Below are 23161 nucleotides of genomic sequence, written 5' to 3'. Positions count from 1 at the left end.
TATCTTATCTTTCTATTTAGAGCCTTTTGTAAAAGGGACAGAGCCTTCTTGTTTGTGGAACTGAAAATTTAAAAACATTAAAGCAAAAATATTTTCTTCTTTCTGAAAAGTTAATCTAGGGCAAGCATCTTTTGAAGCTATGGCATCAATTATAAATCGACTTCACAAAAACTTAGAAGGAAATCATGACCAGCATGGCAGAAACAACCTTCTTGCATCATATATCTATTATGTGTTCCGCCTGCCAAATACTTACCCTAATTCACCGTCACCAGGTATTTTATTCTTTTTAGTATGAAACTGTCTTTCAGGATGTATTCATGACAAGACTGAGCAGTCATGTAGTCCATGGTGTGATTCAGACATTCGATACATTTATTTACTCTCTGTTAAGGAACATTCACAGTGTTAGCCATTGAAGGGGTGTGTTTCATTTTAAAGCATCATTATATAAGTTGAATTGGAGAGCTTGGTTAAATTAATTATTGATAATGAACCTTGACAATCTCTTTATCCATCCCTGAAAGCATCATTAAGTAGAGTTTCTTGTCCCTACCACCAGGTCCCAAATAACTGATTCAGGCTGAATGTGAATTATAAATATTTCTGACTCTGTCCTTCTTTCATCATTCTCGGTTTGGCTTTTCCTTCTGAGTTCCTGCCCAGCTACTGGCCTGTCAGCTTTTTATGAAACCAATCACAGTGACAAATCTTCACAGTGTATAAAAGGATTTTTCACAGCAAAGCATTTCATGATTTCTTATTAAAATTAATAGGATATTTTATTTGTCATTCAAAGTGGTTTTTTTTTTGGACATTTAGAGAAATACATGGTAGACTAATAATTTGCTTTTAAGCTTATAAGGTTTAGTAATATAAACATGATTATCTAGAAAACTTCCCAATTTCTTCATGACTGGTGAAATAACATAAGCTTTCTGAATATTAAAGCCTCGGGTAGTTACTTGGCCTTTCGTATGTTGTTGGTGATAGTGGTGTTTGTGAGGGATGTTTGACTTTGGATTTCCATTTAGTTTGTTAGTTAATTATTTAACTTTTCAAACTGCTTACCTGTTTGTTGTATAAGCAATCCCTCTTCCCTAGTGATGATGGTACGTGCCCCTTTGCAGCTGTTGGCAGTGTTACTGGTTTAAGCTTTAGCCTAGAATTTTTGTTGTTGTTGTGAAAAGATCAACATTTGTCTCCTATCTTGACCTGTAATTTTCTCTCAATTTTAGCTGTGTCACTTGAGAATCTGAGCGTGTGAGTGATAGTGGTATATCCATAATGGAATACCCAGAATGCTTCTCTATCTGCCTTTTTGTTTGATTTAGTATTAAGATTTTGCACATTTTACATATAAAATGTTTCTTTTCCTGGACTAAAAAGTATGTATAATAATTAGTTGTCAGATTTGTATCATTTTCAATAAGACATTTAAAAATATTCTTAATTCAATGACATAGATAGAGCTGGGGAGATGGCTTTATGTAAAATTCTCATCATACACACACAAGGACCTTAGTTTGGGCTCAGAACTCATGTTAAGCCACAGGAGGTGATGCACACTTCTAATCCTATAATGAAATTTCAGAGGATCCCTGGAGCTCACTGAACAGTGAATTTGCTGAATCCATGAGCTCCAGGTTGAGAGACTGTATCTCAAAAATCTGAGTGGGTAGGCAAGTGAAGAATACAGCTGAGGTTGATATCTAGCTTCCACCTGCATATGGGCACACACACATGCACACTCTTACAGGATATACACACATGTGTATGAACATATACAAAAAGGTGTAGATGATGAATATAATACTGGAGCATGTTTGAAAGAAGATAAAATGCTTGATTTAAAGGAATTCTTTGTTTTGTTTTTCAACCTAGGCTCTTAGAATTGTCTTTAGGTTTCTTTGTTTTGTGTGTGTATAAATCAAAGATGCCTGACATTTTGCTAATTTTAACATTACTCATGAAGATAGAGAAGCAAAACCATGATTTTATTTATGTGATATTGGTAATAAACTAGATGTTCCTATAGTGGCAAGGGGCAGGGCAGGAAGTACAGGCAAAAAGGAAGAGATGTCAGTCATCACTATGTTTGACTAAAGTGTTTCTTATTCATTTTATTTTTTATTGTTTATACAATATAGAAACATTTAAGATAGTGATTTTACTTATAATTGATACAGTTTATGTCAATTGTTACAAAGTAGAACTTCATATAGCTGTCATTGGTTCTTGAGTGTTTTTATTTACAATGTTTGTTTTTTAATGAAAATCTGTGTTAATTTTTATTTAGAAACTAAAGCAATTCAGCTGGGTGGTGGTGGCACATACCTTTAATCCCAGCACTGGGGAGGCAGAGGCAGGCTGATCTCTGTGAGTTCAAGACCAGCCGGGTCTACAAGAGCTAGTTCCAGGACAGCCTCTAAAGTCACAGAGAAACCTTGTCTTGAAAAACAAAATCAAAAAATGAAGGAAGAAAGGAAGAAAGAAGGAAACTAAAGCAATTCATAATTTTTGTGGGGTTCTGTAAAGTGTTTGGTTATTTCTTGGGATCCTTTTCTGGTTTTCTCTTGTATTAACTATGTACTCCTTATTTTCAACTCTAGGTCCTGGGGGTTTGGGAGGATCCGTGCATTATGCCACAATGGCTAGGTCTGCTGTGAGACCTGCAAGCCTTAACTTAAATCGTTCTCGAAGCCTCAGCAACAGTAACCCAGACATATCTGGTACTCCCACATCACCAGATGATGAAGTGCGCTCAATCATTGGCAGTAAGGTAAGCTGAAGACATGACTACCCATTTATGACAGTTACCAAGCATTTAATATACTCTTAATTTTAAGATAGAGTTGAGTTCAGAATAAGCAAGGAATTGTTTTTCATTTTGACTTCAGTTAGGCATAAAGCAAGAAGTTTATATTCCTATTCTGTCAATAAATATTTTCCATGTTTCTATTAAGTATGTTTGCTATTATAATCTGGTCTGTACATTGTGCATTAAAAAATAATCTGCCAAGTTCTAAAATTTGTTCAGGATAAATCATCATATATAACTTTTCTGATATCCCATTTGAAAATCTCTTAGATTGATTCTATAGCATGGGGAAACTTGTGTAACTGATGTATACAAGAAGCACGCTGTCATTTAGTTCAAGTGTGAATTCCTCCATCAGAAATGCATCCTGAATAGTTATTGGCTTTGGTGGGTACTAGAGCTGTATTTCATATGATCCTGTATCGAGTGTACTAGGATTAGAGAAGTATGATTATGTAAAAATGGTTAGTAATTAGGCAAGAGAGAGGCCCTCTAAATTATATAAGACTCACCTATACTTTATTCAGAGCCTCCATTATTATTACACACACACAAAAAAATAACTTTTCTACACATAAAATACAAAGATAGGCCAGGTGGTGGTGGCACATGACTTTAATTCCAGCATTTGGGAATCAGAGGCAGGAAGATCTCTGTGAGTTCAAGGCCAGCCTGGTCTACAGAGTGAGTTCCAGGGGAGCCAGAGGTGAGACAGAGAAACTCTGTCTCAAAAAAAAAAAAAAAAAAAAAAAAAAAAAAAAGGCCAAAAATAAATAAATAAATAAAAACAAAAAAAAACAAAACCAGAACTAACCAAGACAAAATAAAATCCAACAAATAAATAAAAACCCCACAAAGATAAATCTGAGTTCAAGATCTCTTGATTTTCTTTTTCTTTCTTTCTTTTTTTTTTTTTTTTTAATATTTAGGTTTCTCAAGGCAGGGTTTCTTTGTGTAGCTTTGGAGCCTCATATAACAATTATATAGAACTTCAAGGTTTAGAACAAGGAGGTCTGTATTAATTAATTTGTTTCACTTTTTAAAAAATCATTAAATGGAATATAGTCAGAATTTGTCATACATGTATATGTGTGTGTGTATAAATCAGTATACACATATGTGTGTATACCAATTTCTTTTCTTTTTTTTTTTTTTAAGGTCATCACAGTGTGAAAGTTTGTCTTATAATAGCTCAGCTCTATCGTAATTAAGTTTTTTTTTTTTTTTTTACTTTGAGGCAGTCTCATTGTATAGTTCAGGGCGGTTTTGAACTCTTGTTCCGCTCTTGTCAGCTTCCCAAGTGTTTTGATAACAGTTGTGTGCTGCCAACCCAGATCTCGTTAAGTTTTGTATTAACTAGTTTTACATTTTTTTTCCCTCTTTGATGGAACAACTGATAATTACTTGCATATTTTCCCCTAATGTTAGTAGCATTCTTTTATCTCATAAAATGTGAGGAATCTGAATTTTTTTGTATGCCTGTTTTTCATTTGTTCTTTTTTTGTTCCCCAGGTTATTCAGTGACCCTCTACTCCTTTAGAGACACTGTGTTTTATCTCAGTCATAGTCTTACCAATAACTTAGCCTTCATGATTTTAGTTTCATGCATTTTGTCTGATCGTTCTCTATTTTTCTTTCAAGTATCCCAAGTCTGTTAGTTTCCTCTTTCTTTGATCTTCTCATCACTTAATTGTGTTTTGCTTTGTTTTGTTTTCTGTGAGGAGAGAAGGAGGAGTATCTTAACATTCTTTCTTCCTCCTAACTAGTCATCCTATCTAGTCAGGACCAGCCATCATATATTCTTACCACCATCAGTTTTTGTTTCCTTCTTCAAACTTGAAACTGCCATTAAAACCAACTGACTGCCTCTTTCTATCTTGAAAAATGGCAGTGTTTCAGAGATTCATTGCTGTGAAGAGGTACTGTGACCACAGCAACTCTTTTTATATAGGAAAACATTTAATTGGGGCTGCCTTACACCTACTCCAGTAAGGCCACACCTCCTAATAGTGCAACTCCCTTTAAGCCTATGGGGCCATTTTCATTCGAACTACCTCAGGCAGCTCCTCATTTGTAATTCCCATATTGCTGTTAGCTGGTCATTTTGTGCTATTTTTGCTGTTTCATTCTGCCATAGATTATTATCATAAACCACCTAGTACTTTCCCCCTTCCTGATGTTGATCATCATTTCTGCCAGCTCCTACCTACTGCTCAATCTTCTGAGGGAGGCGAACCTCCTTTTGTTCCCAGTCCTCAGTGTCTTGTCCTTTTTTTCTCACCTACTTGGGATCCCCAGTCTAAGAGTTCTCTATTACCAGTTATTTTACTATATATTGAATCATTTTCATCCACAGACAGGCGTGTTATTTCTCACTTTCACAGTTCCCTATTTTGGTTCTGCTGCTACTTTCTATGCTGTCTTCTTCTATCTTTTTCGGGGGGGGGGGGGAATGTCCTGGAACCAGTGATGGGATTAAAGGTATATGCCATTATGCCATCTCTTCTGTATCTTAAAGTATAGTTCCTTATACTTTGTATCTTCAGTTCTTTTAATTTGTATACTTTGTCTTCTGTTCCTTTACTGCCTTCAATTAATTTTCCTACTGTCTCCACCCAAACTGCACTTCTTAAAATTACAGATGTTCTCCACCTTGCTAAAACTCAATAGTTATGTATTAAACTTTGTTTCTTTTATGTGCCAGTGTGTTTAATTTGTTTTTTTTTTTTTCATTTTAAATTATGTATTTGTGTTTCTGGGTATGGATGTGTGCATGTATACGCAGGTGCCTGTGGAGGCCAGACAGGAGGATCAAATTCCCAAGACCTGGAGTTGCATGCAGTTGTGAGCTGTGTGACTAGGAGCTAGGAGCCCAATTCAGGGCCTCTGCAAGAGCAGCCCGTGCTCTTACCTTTCTCCAAGCCACCTCTCTAGTCCTGCCAGTATCTTTGACACAATGCTTCTTTATCTTTTGTTCAGTTTGCTTGGCTTCTCAGATTATACATGGCCTTAGTTTTCGTCATAGTTTACTGTTTCTATCTTTCATATTCTTCTCTGAGTTCTTCCTTTTCTGATAATCTATTTTACAAATTCTGTGTTTTATTCAGGGCTCTTATAAGTGCTAGGTAAATCATTCCTCAACTTTCCAGTACAGATCTCTCTCAGGAATTCACTTAGCTATTTTTTTCTAAATCCTTTTTCAGATTGTATATGTTAATGGAAATCCTTGGGGTTTTCTGTTCAGTTGGTTTTATTTTCTGTTTTCTCCTGTGCTGGAGGTTGAACCAAAGGCTTTTCATATGACATCTTATCATCTCTACTGTCTTAGTTTGATGTGTTAGCAGGTCTCACTAAATTAATGTGTTAACCTTAAGATATTACCCTGCTGTTACTTTACCTTCTGTTCCTAACATAAAGTCTAGAGTGTTGCTTTAGAAATTAAGATACACAGAAGAAATTAAGTCAGATTGTATCATCCCTCTAAGCATGATCCTCCTGAGACTAGCTCTCGCCATCATGTAAGACTTTACTTAGAAGGACTCCTCCCAGTGAGGTCTACTTAAGATTCTTAATTCTTGTGTAGCCAGTGTCTGTTGTCTTTTCCTGTTGCAGTGATAAAACACCTCGACAAGGAAGCAGTTCCTTTAGCTCACACTTCCAGGTTGTGGTCCATTGTGTCAGGGGTGATCGAATGCAGGTCTCAGCTCACTTTCTCAATTTTATATAGGTCAGGGTCTTCTGCCCAGAGAATGGCCCTGCTTACAATTAATAGGGACCTTCACATACCAGTTAGTATAATCCAGACATCCCCCACAGGTATGCCCAGAGGGCCATCTCCCAGGTAACTTTGTATTCTGTCAAGTTGATAATTAATACCAATCACCATAAGTCCAACTATTGTCAATTTGCACCCAACCAAATCACCTTTAAATGTTCTATCCCTTGATCCTGTAGGCTTGTGACCAAGTTATAAACTAATCGCTCCATCTTTAAAAATCTTCATAGTGATGAACAGTTCCTACACTTTAAAATTACAAATCGCTCATCTTAAAACACACACACACACACACACACACACACACACACACACACACACACACACACACACACACACTGACATAGAATAAATGCTCCTATCCCCCAAATGGAAGAATTTGGATATGGCAAGAACCAGTCATACCAACGCAAAACCAGAATCCAGCTGGGCAAAGACCACATCCTGCAGCTCCTTGTCTGGCATCTGGGACTCATAATGTAGTCAGCTGGGTTCCAAAAGGCTTGAGTGACCCCACCCCTCCACCTCTGCTGCCCTTGAAGCACTTAGAGTCTCTCCTAGGCTAGCTTCCTTCTACGTCCATGATTCCCCTTAATCCATGTTTCAGCATCTCCAGTATCATGAGATCTCCATTGAAACTTGGGCTTTATCCCCATAGCTCTGCACAGTGGCCTCTCAGGTCCCCTCTAGGGCCTCCAACACTGTTGTATGTTGCCTGGCACCAGCTGCTTCCCATGACCTTCTTTCTCTGTCTTGAAGCTATCATGCTTTGAAGGACAGGGTTGTTCATGCTTTGAAAAGTAGGTTTCTCAGGACACAACTTTCTCAGCTTCGGTGTGCTGATCTCAGGGAAACACTTCTCTCGACAGTTGGATTTGAGGATCAGGGAACCCATCAACTTAAGCTCTGTTCTTTAAATGAATTTGGGTTTTCACAAGATGGAGCCTCCAGAGGTGACACTTTACCTTCAAGGTGGCTCTCCCATTGTCCCAGTGCCACACGGCTGCTTTCATATCGCAATCTGACTGTTCCTCCCTGGGAATTTCCTGTGTCGCACAAATTAATTAACCCATTATCTTTAGATTCAACTTTACTCAGGTTCTCAGGACATAGGCAAAACGAAACAAGATTCTTGGCCAAAATATCCATGCCTGTACCTCCCAGCTAAGATTCTGACATTGCTTGTTACCCAGGAGGGCTCACAGGCCAGGCTGTTGTCTCTGTCTGTGTTTTTTGTAGCATTCCCATCTTCTATCCCCTGTTCCCCTCAAGAGTGCTTCATTAAGCTCTGCTTCACTGGTCAAAGGCTTGTCTGCCTACAAAGTAAGACATTAGGGAAAAACTAAACACTCATAGCTGGGTACATTTCTACCTTTTCCTTTTATTTTGGAGGTCTAGAAAGTTGTTATATTAGTATCTCTCAGTAATGATTTTTTTAAAGGACAGTTATATTTTTGTATATAAATCAGTTTTATAGCACTTATATTATGAAAGTTATTTGCTTCACAAACTCATTGATTACACATTGTCTTTATGTTTTGATGTGTAATTATAACTGTTCAGAGCATCCATGTTGTATATATGAAATACAGCTGGCAGCAAACTGATATTTTATTCTTATGTTGATTACCACACACATTATTTTAAAAAGAAGTTATTAAACAAGGTTGCACATACATTCATCAAAACTCCAAACAGTGGTTATTTCCCTTTCTTTTGCTTCCTTTGGTAGTTTCTAGTTCTAGTACATTCTCTGCTCTAGTATTTTTTTTATCAGGTTGCTTTGGGGCATCTTTGTAATGCTTACCCTTAAATCCTCCAGACATATGTTACAACTTGCTCCAATTAATTTACCAGTTCCTCTGCCCTTAGTTGAGTTTGAAGGCAGGAAGTTGAGGGTACAGAATTTTTATATGATTTTGATGATCCCTTAGGCTTAGGAAATTGAAGTCAAGCCTCAGGTAACTTCACCAGGAATCAATAGTGTCTTTCAGAAAAAAAAATAGTTCACTTCTGGTAAATTTATTAATAGCTACCAACACTCAAATTTAATGACAGTGATGACAAAGTTATAATTCCTAGAGAGTGACATAATATTTTTCTTATGATATTTGTGTAGCCCATTAATTCTAATGAAAAAATAATAATAAAAAGGGGCACAACTTCAAGCTCACTGTTGTTATTAGGAAGGGACATATTTAGCTATTCTTTTGCATGGTATTTTCCTTCATGTTTTTTATTCTCTAAAAGAAAGAAGAAGCAACATCAAACAGAATTGCAGAGTTCTTGCTCCATAGTAGCTTTCAGCTAGTAAGAAACAATGAAATTAAGATCTTATAACAAAGAGAGGTGATTTCCCCTCACCCCTGCCTCCTCTCCCTTCCAAGTATCAGTTCAGTTTAGATTTGTACCATATTTAAGAACCATTTTGAATTAATGCTGTAGATATTTCTGCAATTTGTACTTCACTTTACATAGAAATTATCTTAAAATACTATACTTAATATTCTTTGCTTTAAAAAGTATGTTACATGATAAGATAATGTGAATGAACTAATATTCTATAAATACCCAAGGTTTTTGTGATTGCTTTAACAGTACTAATGAAGAACATTTTGCATTGGGGGGCTGGATATCTGTAGGAATAATTCATAGCATGCACCATGTAACATTTCTCTCCTTTCCAACTGCTCTCTATTTATTATGTGCTTAGGGTTTAGATCGCTCCAATTCCTGGGTTAACACTGGTCCAAAAGCTGCCCCATGGGGATCCAACCCCAGTCCAAGTGCAGAATCAACACAGGTGGTGTTTACATTATAGGTTTCTTTATTGGCTGCTGATGTTTCCCTTTAGAACATTACCTTTTAGTATATGCTGTGATTTCAGTGGCTTGCTTTTTTTTTTTAATCATTATAAGTGTGTGTTTTTATTTAGCACATCTCCCAACTACTATGCATGAATACCACCAATTGCACCAGTAATGTTCTTTTTCATTTTCTGTCTCCTCTTGCCTCCTCCTTACACACTATATCAGTGTCTACATGCCTGCTGATGATGTATTAATAGTTTTTTAAACAGATTCTCTCCTGGGCTTGTACATCTTTAATAGGAAATTTTTACATAGAAAACAACCAACAGTTTTCCATTTGCTTTAAAGTGTATTTAAACATACCATTTCTCGTGACCCTTATTACCTTATCTCATTTTCATAATCACCAAGTAGAAAAACTGGTAGTAAGTTGAAGTTTAATACAAATAAATCTGAAGTGTACAGTATGCATGTTGTCAGAATGAATGCTAGAAGGAAAACATTTGTACTGTGTTGCAAAGTATGAAATTTGTTACAATTGTAACATGTAATTTAAGACTAGTTGCTTGATAACTAACTGCATGATTTATCAAAATATACTTCTTGCTAGTGTATTGGCTTTGAAGGAAAATTCTCTTATTCCTAAAAAAGAACCCAATTTTCTGTTTAAGATTATAACTGATTTATATTAATTAGATATTGTTTATGATAAGCTTAAATATTTTTAATAGAAAAAAGTAAAATTTCTGTCTTAATTTTCCTTATTAAGTAAAAAAGTCTTGATTTTTCTTTTTTTGTCAGACACCAGTTGAGAAGTATGTTTTTTTCTTTTCCTATGTTTTCACTAGATATGTATGTGCATGTATGTGTAGATTACACAGATAAGTTTCATTCTTTGCAGCACTCTGTTAAAATCATTAAAGTAATTCATCTTAAAGACTAAAATCATAGAAGTAATTTTAATACTTGCTTTTAAAGCCGCTTAACATAATGAGATCAGAAATGATACATATGGTTGAAAGTTGTACGTAGTCCTTGAACTTCAGAGTCATCACTGCAGTGTTAATGTTATCTCGTCATTCATTCATCTCCACTCCATAGGCTATGGATCGAAGTTGTAATCGTATGTCTTCGCACACAGAGACGTCAAGTTTCTTACAAACATTAACGGGACGCTTACCAACTAAAAAGGTAGATTCATAAGAAGACAGTTCACAGAGGGGGAAAGTAATTCCAACAATTAAAAACATATAAGGTTTCTTTATATAACCAATCTGAGTTATTAAAATAATTGTGTGGTGTCTGAAGATAACATTTGAACAAGCGATGCTTTGTCTGGCGCCTTTGGGGGCATACATACCACTGTCGTTTAGGGCTTGTTTACATAAGATGATGTTTATTTAGTAATTCAAACTAGAGAATCAAACTTTAATACCAGAAAAATATATGTCTTTAGTAATTCAAACTAGACAATCAAATTTTAATATCAGAAAAATGTATCTACTCTTAATTCTGTTTCTGTAACTGCTTCTGTTTTGTTTTAACTCTCCAGGGGAAGGAAGATGAGTTAGAAAAGTTGTCACTCTTAGTAAGCGATGTTGACTTGCCCCTTACACACAGTCGTGTTAGTCCTCTCATAGTGATCTATGCTACTTTGCAAGTGCTTTGTATGCATATCCATTGTAAGGAAGTTTCTGCTCTTTGAAGACACATCTTAAACACCTGAAACGTAATGGCACATAGAAAAGTTTAAATTTGTAATGGTATTTCCTAAATTGTACCAGCAAAGTTGATGAGTGATATTCAAATATCCATTTAATATACAAGCAAAATACAAATTGTAGCTATGAGGTTTTGGTCTAGTTTTTGGTTTGCGAGTGCAATTTAGGAAGTTATTTCCTGCCTGTCCTTTTAAAATTACATTTTACTCCAAGATAACATGTAATTTTTCAGCTTTGAACATGTCACACTGTCTTCATGCATAAGTAGTCGTTTCGTTAATGGGTGTCTCCACCACATCATCATCCAGTGATTCATGTGCCCGATTCCGCTTTTCTCATTATGCCTTCATTTGTACCTGCATTATCATTTGGTTTATGTCACCAGCAGATTTGACTTTGATACTAACCTTGATTTTGCTTCTGGATAGCTTTTTCACGAGGAACTGGCTTTGCAATGGGTTGTTTGCAGTGGCAGTGTTCGGGAATCAGCTTTGCAGCAAGCCTGGTTCTTTTTTGAGTTGATGGTGAGCAAACTGAATATGTTCCTTACTACTTTCTAATGCATTAAGCAATTTCATATCAGTTCATTTTTCTTTTATCTTAGAAATTGTACTTCTGTTTGCCCCAAAGCAAAATTACACATATTTGTTTCAAAATACACAATATGGGCACCAACAGAATACAGGTGAAATAAAGTGTGAGGTTCATTTAAACTCTGGTTTTGTCTTGTTTTTCTTGGATACTTATAAAGGAAATTTGTAACATTCTTTGCTAGTCTGTGCAAGTTAATAAAGGCAATGCTGTAGCTTTTGTAACAGTTATTTCAGAGCTTTGGAAATATTTACTGTTATAGGTGAACAGAGATAGGAAATACAGGTTACAGCCAATTAGAAAAACATTTAGTTTAATTCAACAAATGATACTACAAGCCAGTTAATATTTTTGTGTCAAATACAGCATGGCAAAACTTATACACACACATACCTATTAATGAACCAAAGCAGTGAGTGCTTGTCCAGTGACTGCAGGCCTGTGACTGAGGCCCTGAGAAGTTATGTAACTTTTCTAAGTAGACATATTATAGGGAGCAGCACTGTAATTCAAGTCCAGGCATTCTGGCATCAGGGACCTTCCTCTTTGCTTTCTCCCTTAGGACTAGAAAGCATAAATCATGGAACCATTTTCTCCCACAAATAGTATTTAATAGATACAGGAACAAAGCAAAATCAAAATAATGAGGATTGGGAAAGAGAAGGAGGGAGGGCGGACAAAAGACAAGGAAATAAAAAGGGCTTTTAGAATAGTCATTCTCAGTATTGACTATAGTTACCTTTTTATGAGATAGAAAATACTCTCCCTACAGATTTATTCTATAGAAAAGGTAAACCTGGGAATACATAAGTACCCAAAAGCTCACTTTCTCTTAGAATATAAACATATTTATAACTCACATGCTTTTATTATAAGATAAGAATTATAGTTTTGTCTTTAACAAAAGTCTTATATATGTGTTCAGATTTTTAATGTGAATTCTGAGATTACAGTTGAAGAGTTGGCTGTAACTGGCCATAATTGTGCACACCTTCATCCCAGGGCCTTTTAGAAATAAGCCTGGATGGTGGGCATAGTAGTGCAAGTGTAGTGGCAGGCAGATCTTTGAGTTTGAAGCCAGTCTGCTCAGCATAGAAAATTTCTGTCTAGCCAGAGCTGCATGATGAGACCCTGGAGAGAGAGAGGGAGAACGCAGGGAGAGAGGTAAGAGAGACCTAGAATACAGATGAGTGGTAGAGTTCTTGCCTATCATGTGAAAGCTCTGTGCTCATTTACTACTTCGTCAAAAAGAAGATTTGGCTGTGCTATATACTATCAACCGATACATTAGCTCTCTTTAAATTGATATGTTTAAATTCTTTATTAAGATTGTTTGTGTTATAATAAAAATCCAGGAGCATTCTGTAAATGGAAACCACTCAAATTTATTAACTAATACTTTATGTAATAGACGTTGATGACAGTACAGTGAATGCAGGATTTCTGATGATTGAAAACTTACAGTTTAGAGACAATGAAATGAAAAAATTGAACGAGTCTTGAGATTTTTTAATTAAAATTTTTCTTACACTGTGATTTTTTTCCATTAACATACACTGACTTTTCCTTTTGTTAAATAATTCATGAGAGTAAAATAGAAAAGTTTTACTGTGTTTAACATATCATTGGAATATAGAAAGGATTTAAAGAACATTTTCAAAATATCGGGAAATGAAAATATATTTCAGTCAACTGTTAAATTACATGATAAATTTAAAAAGTAGCCAGAATGTTTAGAGCTATTATAATTTGCTTAAAATTAAGAGATTGGCAAGATGGTAGAGCACAAGTGTAGTCTAAACATTGAGAGGCTGAGACAGAAGGATTGAGAACCCAAAGGTGATCTGGGTTATATTGCAAGATGCTGCCATAAAATAGCACAAAACTACAACACAGTAACGGCATGTGTCCTTATGTAGGTAAAGAGCATGGTGCACCACTTGTACTTTAATGATAAACTCGATGCGCCAAGGAAAACCCGCTTTCCAGAACGTTTTATGGATGACATTGCTGCTTTGGTTAGCACAATTGCTGGTGATGTCGTGTCACGATTTCAGAAGGTGAGAATGACCTTCCATTGATGTGTCTTACAAGCTGTGTCTTGCTTTTCTTCACTATTATAATTATTATTTTTGCATATATTTTATTTCCTAGGACACAGAAATGGTTGAGAGACTCAATACAAGCCTTGCCTTCTTTCTCAATGACTTGTTGTCTGTTATGGACAGAGGATTTGTCTTCACTCTTATAAAATCCTGCTACAAACAGGTAATACATAATTAGTAATCATGTAACTGAAATACTGGAGTAACTTTTCAGGGTTGAAGCTTCAAGAACACGTTCATATACTGGCATTAAAATGGAAAAGCAGCACAGAGTTAAGTATTCTTAATACTGTGATCAAAATCCATCAAATGTATTTTACGAGGACTATAGAAAGCGGATCCCAGAACAGCTAATTCACCCAGCTCAGTTTTTCTTCCTTTCTATTAATAGATAGTCAGATAATTAGTGATGTAATGCAGCTTTTCAATGTTATGCAAGTACAGCGTTCATGTTGACTGCACAGTTTGAATGCTTGTGAGGTTTAAGAGTAAAACTTATGAATCCCTTCATAGCTGGCCCATGGATTAGTTTTGGAGAGCCATTGATCAAAAATTCTATGGTGCTGGAGAGATAGTTCAGTGGGTAAGAGCACTGGCTATTCTTCCTGAGGATCTGGATTTAATTCTCAACACCCACATGGCAGTTCACATAAGTCTGTAACTCCATTTCTAGGATATCTAACAATCTCTTTTGACTTCTGTGGGTACCAAGCATGTACATGGTACACAGACATAAATACAGGTGAAACACTCATCTACATAAATAACATTTTCAAACAACTCTGTTTGGCAATATAATCTTTAAAAATTTGAAGACCTGTTCAGTTGTATATTTTTTCTTACAATAATAAGTCATAGAAATTACCTATGCATGGTCACTAAGAGATATTTGCAAAACACTATTCTCTCACCCCAAAATTTAAATTTTATTACTATTAAAATTTATTCTAAGCCAGGTATTGTGGCTCATGTCTTTACTCCTTTCACTCAGGAGGCAAAGGCAGACAGATCTCTGGGAGTTTGAGGCCAGCCTGGTCTACATATTGAGTTCCAGGACAGCCAAAGCTACATAATGAAACCCTGTCTCAAAAACAAAAAACAAAAACAAAACAAAACAAAAAAAAAAAACGTATTCTGTCTTAATGACCTCCTGCACTTGTCAAATTTTGGGGTTGACTCAAAAGATACTATACCTATTAAATCACCTTACAGTATGTTTCCTCAAATAGCCTATGATGTAGTTGGGAAAGATAGGCAACTATAAATGTATTAAACAGAAATGTTAAAAAGAAGGCTTTCTAGCCAGGCGTTGGTGGTGCATGCCTTTAATCCCAGTACTCAGGAAGTAAAAGCAGGTGGATCTCTATGAGTTCGAAGCCAACCTGGTCACAGAGCTAGTTCCAGGACAGGCTCCAATGTAATACAGAGAAACCCTGTCTCCAAAAAAAAGTAAATAAATAAAATAAAAGCTTTGTTTGAAGTATGCTTTTCCCTCATAAAATACAGTTTTGAGAAGTGGAAATATTATTGCGATGTTGGCAATAAAATAATGTGACTTTAGTTTAGTCAAGTGGATTTATACCATAGATCTTGTAGTTCCATATTTGTAGATCTTGTAGTTCTATATTTATAGTATTTACCATAATTTTGGGTAAAAAGGATGTTGTCATATAAGCCATAGAGATGCTGTTATTGGGATATTACTATAGGAGGAAAAATATATATCAATTGGTGTTCATTTATTTATGCAATCTTTCCAAGGTGTCATCAAAACTCTATTCACTGCCAAATCCAAGTGTCCTGGTGTCCTTGAGATTGGATTTCCTGCGAATCATCTGTAGCCATGAGCACTATGTTACATTAAACTTACCCTGCAGCTTGCTCACCCCACCTGCATCTCCATCACCTTCTGTTTCTTCTGCAACATCTCAGGTATGAATATATGAGGAGACACTGATGTTTATATTTATAAAAAAGGACTGGAAACAGTAGGTGGAAAAATAATGATGTGTTATTTGTTGATTAGTTAGGTAATAGGTTCACTTCTGACTTGTCTTAGTTAGGGTTTCTATTACCATGAAGAGGCACCATGACCATGGAAACTCTTATAAAGGAAAAAATTTAATTGGGGCTGGCTTACAGTTTCAGAAGTTTAGTCCATTATGGTCATGGTGGGAAGCACAGTCAGACACGTTGCTGGAGAAGGAGCAGAGTTTTCTATATCCAGATTGGCAAACAGCCATACTGGGCCTGGCTTGAGCACCTCAGAACTCAAAGCCCACTCCCTAGTGACACACCTCCTCCAACAAGGCCACACCTCCTAATAGTGCCACTCCCTATGAGTCTATGGGGGCCACTTTTATTCAAACCACCACACCAGTGCTTTATAACTATTAGCTCATCTAATGCCAACAACAGTTCTGGGAGGGGTGGTTTTGTTGTTATTCATTTTGGATAGCTTCAAACCAGAAACACAGAAAGTAAGAAATGGTCAGGCCAGGCTTTGAACCAAAGCTTTATTCCAGAGCCATGTTTTTAAGCATGACGTACATCTTTATAGATATATTCATATGTGAACTCACCTAAATAAACTCACTGATTTTGATGATTTTCCAAGTTGAGTTTTCTTGAAGCAGATATGGAAACTGTTTGGGATAAATACATGTGAAATGGCTTTTTAATTTTATATTACATTTATATATCATATTTATAAATACCTTGAAGCCGGGAAAGAAGCCAAACTGAAATGCCAGCTTGGTCTGGCTTGCTCACAGAAACTCAGTGTACATTTAAAGTTAAAGTGGATACCACTTAATTTTCACAATGAACAATTTCTTTGAAGATGAAAAAGATTAAGATTTTATAGTACTAGTGTCAAGGAAGCCAAGATTTTCCCCCTCCCTAATAAAATACATGTTATGTTCTTCATGAGTTGGACAAGCTGCTTTCTTAAGGACTTTCTGTGTGAAGTCAGAGTTCATCTTATATACTCATGAATCCTCTTCCTAAGGTCTGTAATCCTCAAGTAGAATTCCTCAGGCATGGTTAGTCTTCTGTTTGGTAACAAAAATGAAGAAAGGTCACCATGGTCTCCATACCCCACGTAAGAGCAGTCACTTTTCTGTGAACACTCAAGAGTAATAACATCACATTTCATTTGTTGCAATGCCCTGACTGTAGGATATTTGTTACACAGCTATCAACAGTTGAGTTCTACCTTACCCCCCAACAGAGTTCTGGATTTTCCACAAATGTGCAGGACCAGAAGATTGCAAATATGTTTGAATTGTCCTTGCCCTTCCGCCAGCAGCATTACCTGGCAGGCCTTGTGTTGACAGAACTCGCACTCATTTTAGACCCTGATGCTGAAGGGTGAGTAGACCTGTTTTGCCTTGTGGAGTATCGTTTTGATTTTGGACAGTCAGACAGATCTTGCTAAAACTTAAATTAATACTATTTCTGTCTCTTTCTTTTTTCTGCTTCTTTATTCTCTAATGTCCATATACTTGTTATTTCTGCATTCATTATTTTCAAGAATGCTGTTTAGTAGTAGAAGTAAAAAATACTAGTTTTTCTTAATTCCTTAGAAGAAAAATTTATAATATGCATCCTACTATGTATTTTATCTGAAAACTTCCCCTATCCCTTTTTAAATTTCTGCTGTTGATCACGCTATTAGACCTGACATCTCTGCTAGTCTCTAAGGAAACCTTCATTTGTATGCTCATTCCCACACACAGTCACACATACACATAAACTTAGGGTTGTCCTGAAGTTAAGTGTCATATAAGAGGTCCAGGAAACAAAAACATGCAAACTTAAATGGATTTTCGGTGGGTGGTTAATCTGCTTAAGAGATGAAAGAAAAAGTAGGTCCTCAAAGTCCTGAATTAGCACAACAGGGATATAGTTGATACTGAATAAATTTTAAAAGGACAGACTGTCTGCATATGAAAGATTTGTATTTTAAAAATAATGACAACGTACATGTGGAATATATTTTAAAGAATTAGTTTTCACCAGAACTATGGGTTCTAAAGGGGTGTTCTGTAGGCTGCATGTTGAGTAGGGGTTTGTATAGAGAGGAAAGTTTAAGTGGCTGAGATTCCATGCTTGCTAGTACTGTTTGCAAGTATTTTCATGTCTTACATTTGATAGAAAATTACAGTGTCATTTGAGGGTGGTAATAAAAGTGTCCATTTCTGAGGAGAGAAGATACTCTACCATTTCCCAAGCATTTCAGCTTTCCTTAATAAATGCTGCACCTCAGGACTTTGAGTTATGTTTCCAGTGCTTTTATTGGACAGGATGACTTCAGCTCGGAAAAACTGAAAAGTCTTCTTCAAACTGGCTTTGTTGAAGAAAATAAATTTATTCATATTTTTTTTGGAAGAAAGAAGGTTCTTTGTGTAATTCAGTCTTCATCTCATTAATTTGATCATGTTGCCCCTGCAGGAATAGTCAGCTCTACTCTTACTGCAGGATGGCTCCCACCAAGTTAGGATTAAATACTATCTTTGTTCATGGCTGGTAGGAGAGAGGGTTAATGACTCCCTTTCCCACACAAGTGTAAATCTTTGCCATGGGCTGGTGAGGCTCAGGTGGTTATCCTGATGGATGCAGTTCCCAAAGTTGTGGGAGTTGCTAGGTGGATTAAGTCAGTTCTACTCACATGTGACCTTACATCAGACATGGATTGTTCACAGTGCACAAGATGAGAATATTATACCCAACTCTAAATCAACTTTGTCACTTAGCAGTGTTCATTATTGTCAGGCTTTCTCTATTGTCAGGCTATGAGATAATTAAAAATTGTGTCTTTGCAGATTCAAACAAACATGCCAATTTGCCATTTGAAGTGACAGGGCCGACTTAGCTAGAATATGATGCTCTGGAGGCAGTCAACTTCTGAGCCATAGGGGAACATAGTTTTTGTTGAATCAGGATGATTGACAGGGAAATGCATGCTGTCTAGATTTCAGTAATGTCTCGTATAAAGGATAGGCATTTCCTACAGTGATGTTCCTTTCCATGATAATAATCAGTTCTATTAAAATGTAATAATATAAGGCTTATGTAGGAATTCGTTAACTGACTTATTTCCTTGAAGCTAGAATGTGTTGATCTTTCGCTCTTGGAAAGATTTCTGTTGAGTCTCATGAGTAGTGATCATGTTTACTGTCACCTTTCTTCATTGTATTCAGGCATTGTATTCAAGCATTGCATCCTGTCTGCTACATATTAGAAGAGCACATTAGCTTATAGCCTTAGCTTTATTCTAGATTGTTTCCTCCTTTTCCTTTTCTTTCCTGCACCCACTCGGTTAGAAAAGTCTACAGCTCTCCAAAAGATACCCAAGTTCAGCCAACTTTTTTCAGCCCTGTTTGGAGCTAATTATGTTTCCTTATTACCTCTCTAAAACCATTTTCAACACAATAGCCTAGTAGTCTTTTTAAAATGGGTATGCCATGACCTTGCTCAAAATTATCTTCTCTCTTTCCTTGTAAATTAAATTCCCTTTAGAATAAAACCAAGACTTTTAGTAATCATCCTCAAAACCCTTCCTTATTGTTTTGTGTTTCATTTATTTGGGTCTTGGCACTTGATTTTTCTCTGCAAAAAACAGTATTTGGGTCTTCACATGGCCATTTCCTGCTTGTAATTTCTCAGGCATTCTCTCAAAACAGGACATTCTTATTATGACTCTTGTTATCCACTGAATTATAGTTCTGTTGCCCTTGTTACCATCATTCTTAGCCATGCAGCCTAGTTTCTCTTCTGGGTAATGCTTCCTTGAAGTTTATCATGCATTAGCAGTAAGGTTTTTCCTGCCAGCTGGTCTGGTCCCACTGCCACACCAGCCCCAAATAACACACAGAGATGCTGTATTTGATATAATGCTGTTGGCCAGTTACTAGTTTCTTATCGGCTAGCTCTGTCTTAATTATTAACCCATTTCTATTAATCTACGTACTTCCGCGTGGTCTTATCTTACCGGAGAGAGGGGCTGGCATTCTTCTCTCTGACCTGCATCTTGGATCTCCTCCCTACTACTTCCTCTCTCCTCCTAGTCCTGCCTATCTTGCTTTCCTATTGGCCAACAGTGCTCTATTCATTAACCAATACGAGAAACATATTTACAGAATGACATCTCCCATCGATCATGCATCCTCTCCATTAGAGTATGAACTGTATTTCCTGCTCAGTGTTCATCTAAGATAAACCATTCTAACCTTCTAGCTTGACAAGTTCATTTCTACCTTTGGGCCTTAGCAATTGAATTTTAGAACAATGCTTGAATGACCCTAAGATAGTCATATACCTTTGTTACATTCTTTTATTTTGTTTTGTTTTCGAGACAGGGTTTCTCTGTGGCTTTGGAGGCTGTCCTGGAACTAGCTCTTGTAGACCAGGCTGGTCTCAAACTCACAGAGAACCACCTGTCTCTGCCTCTCAAATGCTGGGATTAAAGGTGTGCACCACCACTGCCTGGCTCCTTTGTTACATTCTTATAGACATATAGACAGAGATACTGTGAAGATCCTTAATGCTTGCCAAGTACTCAGAATCTTTCTTTGATTAGTAGTAGCAGATTGGCCAGAGATGTGCTTGTTATGAACTTTACTTATAGCTAGAAAGTTGGCCATGAGTCAGTCTAATAGAGGCACAGATCGTCTTGCCTTCTAAAGAGCTGTTGTTCTAGCTTTCTAATGGTATGATGAAATGCCATGACCAAAAGCAGCATGGAAAGTTGTATGTCCAGACTGCAATCCCTCATAAAGGTTGCCAGGACAGGAACTCAAAGAAGGAATCAGAAGGCAGGAGCTGGTGCATCTTATTTCAGACAGCAAGAATAGGGTAGGAGCTGGGACAGTAGCTCAGAGGGAGCATGCTTGTGTGGAAAGCATGAAACTCTGCATTCAGTCATTAGCACTGAGTATTGGATAATTATACACTGGATAATTTTAATGTGATTGAGAAATAAAATACATGAAAAGGCTTCATGAAATCAGAGTTTAGTCAGGGTGGAGTCTGGATGTGATAGGTACTGAGAGGGTAGGAGTGCCTGTCCAGGCATGAGAATCATTATTGTGAGCTGTAAATTGCAGAGCCTGGGAACCCCTAAACATGCTCATGTTAATTAAATGCAGCATGACACCAAAGGAAGACATGAAAGTAGTTGAGGAACTTGCTGAGAAGAAAGTATCTCTGTGGTATATATCAAAGTTGTGAAAGGATGAGTAAAGTTAGAGTCAGCATTGGGATTGGCTTCTTGGGGAGTATAGGGAGAAGGGGAGCTGTCAGGAAAAGTATCACACAGAAAACTGGGAGTGAGGACCCTATAATGAAAATTAAGATGTGCTGTCCAAGTAGAAAAGGCTTGCTTGAAACAAGGGAAGAATTTGTTCGGGTTAGTCACTGAAAGTGCCGAAGGGAGATGGGGTTCACTGACAACATGGGGTGAACACTTTCTGGGAGGAATGCAACTTCTTTTGAGAAAAAAGAATGTTTTATAGGTATAGGGTGGACATATTTGGGGGCTGGAGAGATGGCTCATCAGTTAAGAGCATTTCTTGTTTCCGGAAGAGGGTCTGAAATTGGTTCCCATCACCTATGCCTATGGCTCACAAACACCTGTAACTCCAGCCCCAGGGGATCTAATGCCCCCTGCTGATCTTCATGCCCACCCTCCATACACCACATTTACATGTACACATAAATAAAAAATAAAATAAAAAGACCATGAAAAGAAAGGAGGGAGAGAGGAAGAAAGGGAGGAAGAGAGGAAGGAAGGAAGGAAGGAAGGAAGGAAGGAAGGAAGGAAGGAAGGAAGGAAGGAAGGAAGGAAGACAGGCAGGCAGGCAGGCAGGCAGGTAGACAGGCAGGCTGGCTGGCTGGCTGTTTTAGAAGAGATGAGCATATTTAAGAGACCTGGCCCGAGTAGATCCAATATGTCTCTTTGCTAAAACAAGCACTGGCAATTGAGTTCTCCTGTGAGAACAGGAGCTGCTGCTGCTTCTTGCTTCAGGTTAAGAACTAGTTGGAGTTGGAGTGGATGCACTTGAATCAGAATGGTTTGATAGTCAAAGTTCGTGGAGAGAACAGTGTGTGTGTGTGTGTGTGTGTGTGTGTGTGTGTGTGTGTGTGTGTGTGTGTGTGTGTGTGTGTGTCTAACCCTTGTTAGAATATTTGCCTAGTTGAAACTGCAGGGATTAGAGTCTAGAAAAATCAGAAGGACCTCAATGAGATGTGTGAGCAAATAAGTTCAGCTAAAAAAATAGAGATGGTAAAAGAAACCTGAGCCTGTTGGTTATATAATCTGCCAGATAGGGCTGGAGGGATAACTCAGCCATTAAAGGCTAGACTAACAACCAAAAACAATCTGCCAGATTGAGGATTTTTCTTTCAAGAAAAAAAAAAGTAATAGAGGTGGAGGAGATGGCTTGCTCATTCAGTAAAGGGGTTGCCATTGATGCATGAGGGTTTCAAGCACCCACAGAAAAAGCTGGGCAAAGCACCATGTGTCTGTAATCCTAGCATGGGGAAGGTGAAGACAGAATTCCTGCAGCTCACTGGCCAGCTCATCTTGTCAAATTGGTAATGTAAGGGTCAGTAAGAGACCTTGCTTCAAAAAAATAAGTTGGGAAACAATTAAGGAGGACATCTTATGTCCACCTCTGGTGTCCATACATCTGCATCTCATACCCACATATGCTCTTGCCTCACACCCACACACATGTGCCTTACACATGCACACAGAGTCATGCATATACTTGTGCCAGGTACACATACAAAATAAAAGTAGAGGAAGTAATATGTTTTTGATAAGTGTGAAAAGATCTCATTTGTTGAAGTAAAAGTTGAAGCTACCTAAAATTGACTTCAGAATTGTTACTTCAGAGCCAATGAGATGGCTCAGCAGGTAGGGTGTGCCATGCAAACTGATGGCCTGAGTTCAGTCCCCAGCACCCACAATAGTTGAAAGGAGAAAAACAGACACCATAAGGTTGTCCCCTGACCTCTACACATGCACCATGACGCGTGTGCGACCCCTGTTTCAATGTACATAATAATAATAATACTTAAATTGTTGAAATTGGCACTATGTATGCTCTTATGCTCCTTATCAGTCAGAAGCACTAATTAAAAGCATGTCAGTGAGTTTGGTTTTACTCTTCAGTGAACTGATAAAGTGCTTCCTCTTCTACAATACTTATTTTATACTATTTTCAAATTTATGTATTTATTTGCTTTAAACTTTAAACATATATTGGGAGAGAAATCAAACAAGATTGACTGGTACTATTACTTACTATTTATTTTGAAGATATTACTAA

General features: G+C 37.1%; 1 protein-coding gene across 9 annotated transcripts in view; it reads left to right on the top strand.

The window, feature by feature from the left end:
- Positions 1–23161, top strand: part of Dock7 (dedicator of cytokinesis 7) — a 174513-nt gene that overhangs the window by 108419 nt on the left and 42933 nt on the right. For 3 of the 9 annotated variants that reach the window (XR_007834746.1, XM_051188208.1, XM_051188207.1), the window contains exons 21-30: positions 111–275; positions 2613–2782; positions 9310–9399; positions 10508–10597; positions 10959–10994; positions 11556–11651; positions 13638–13778; positions 13873–13986; positions 15585–15755; positions 17056–17195. Coding sequence is in view for 8 of the 9 variants with exons in the window: in XM_051188208.1 (XP_051044165.1) it covers positions 111–275; positions 2613–2782; positions 9310–9399; positions 10508–10597; positions 10959–10994; positions 11556–11651; positions 13638–13778; positions 13873–13986; positions 15585–15755; positions 17056–17195 (1213 nt within the window). In the remaining variant the exon portion in view is untranslated. The remainder of the gene's footprint in view (positions 1–110; positions 276–2612; positions 2783–9309; positions 9400–10507; positions 10598–10958; positions 10995–11555; positions 11652–13637; positions 13779–13872; positions 13987–15584; positions 15756–17055; positions 17196–23161) is intronic. The other 6 variants (XM_051188211.1, XM_051188209.1, XM_051188215.1 and 3 more) reach the window with 4 other exon arrangements.

This window comes from Phodopus roborovskii, unplaced genomic scaffold, assembly GCF_943737965.1.
Source record: "Phodopus roborovskii unplaced genomic scaffold, PHOROB, whole genome shotgun sequence".
Lineage (NCBI taxonomy): Eukaryota > Metazoa > Chordata > Mammalia > Rodentia > Cricetidae > Phodopus > Phodopus roborovskii.
This window is presented reverse-complemented; position numbering and strand designations above follow the sequence as displayed.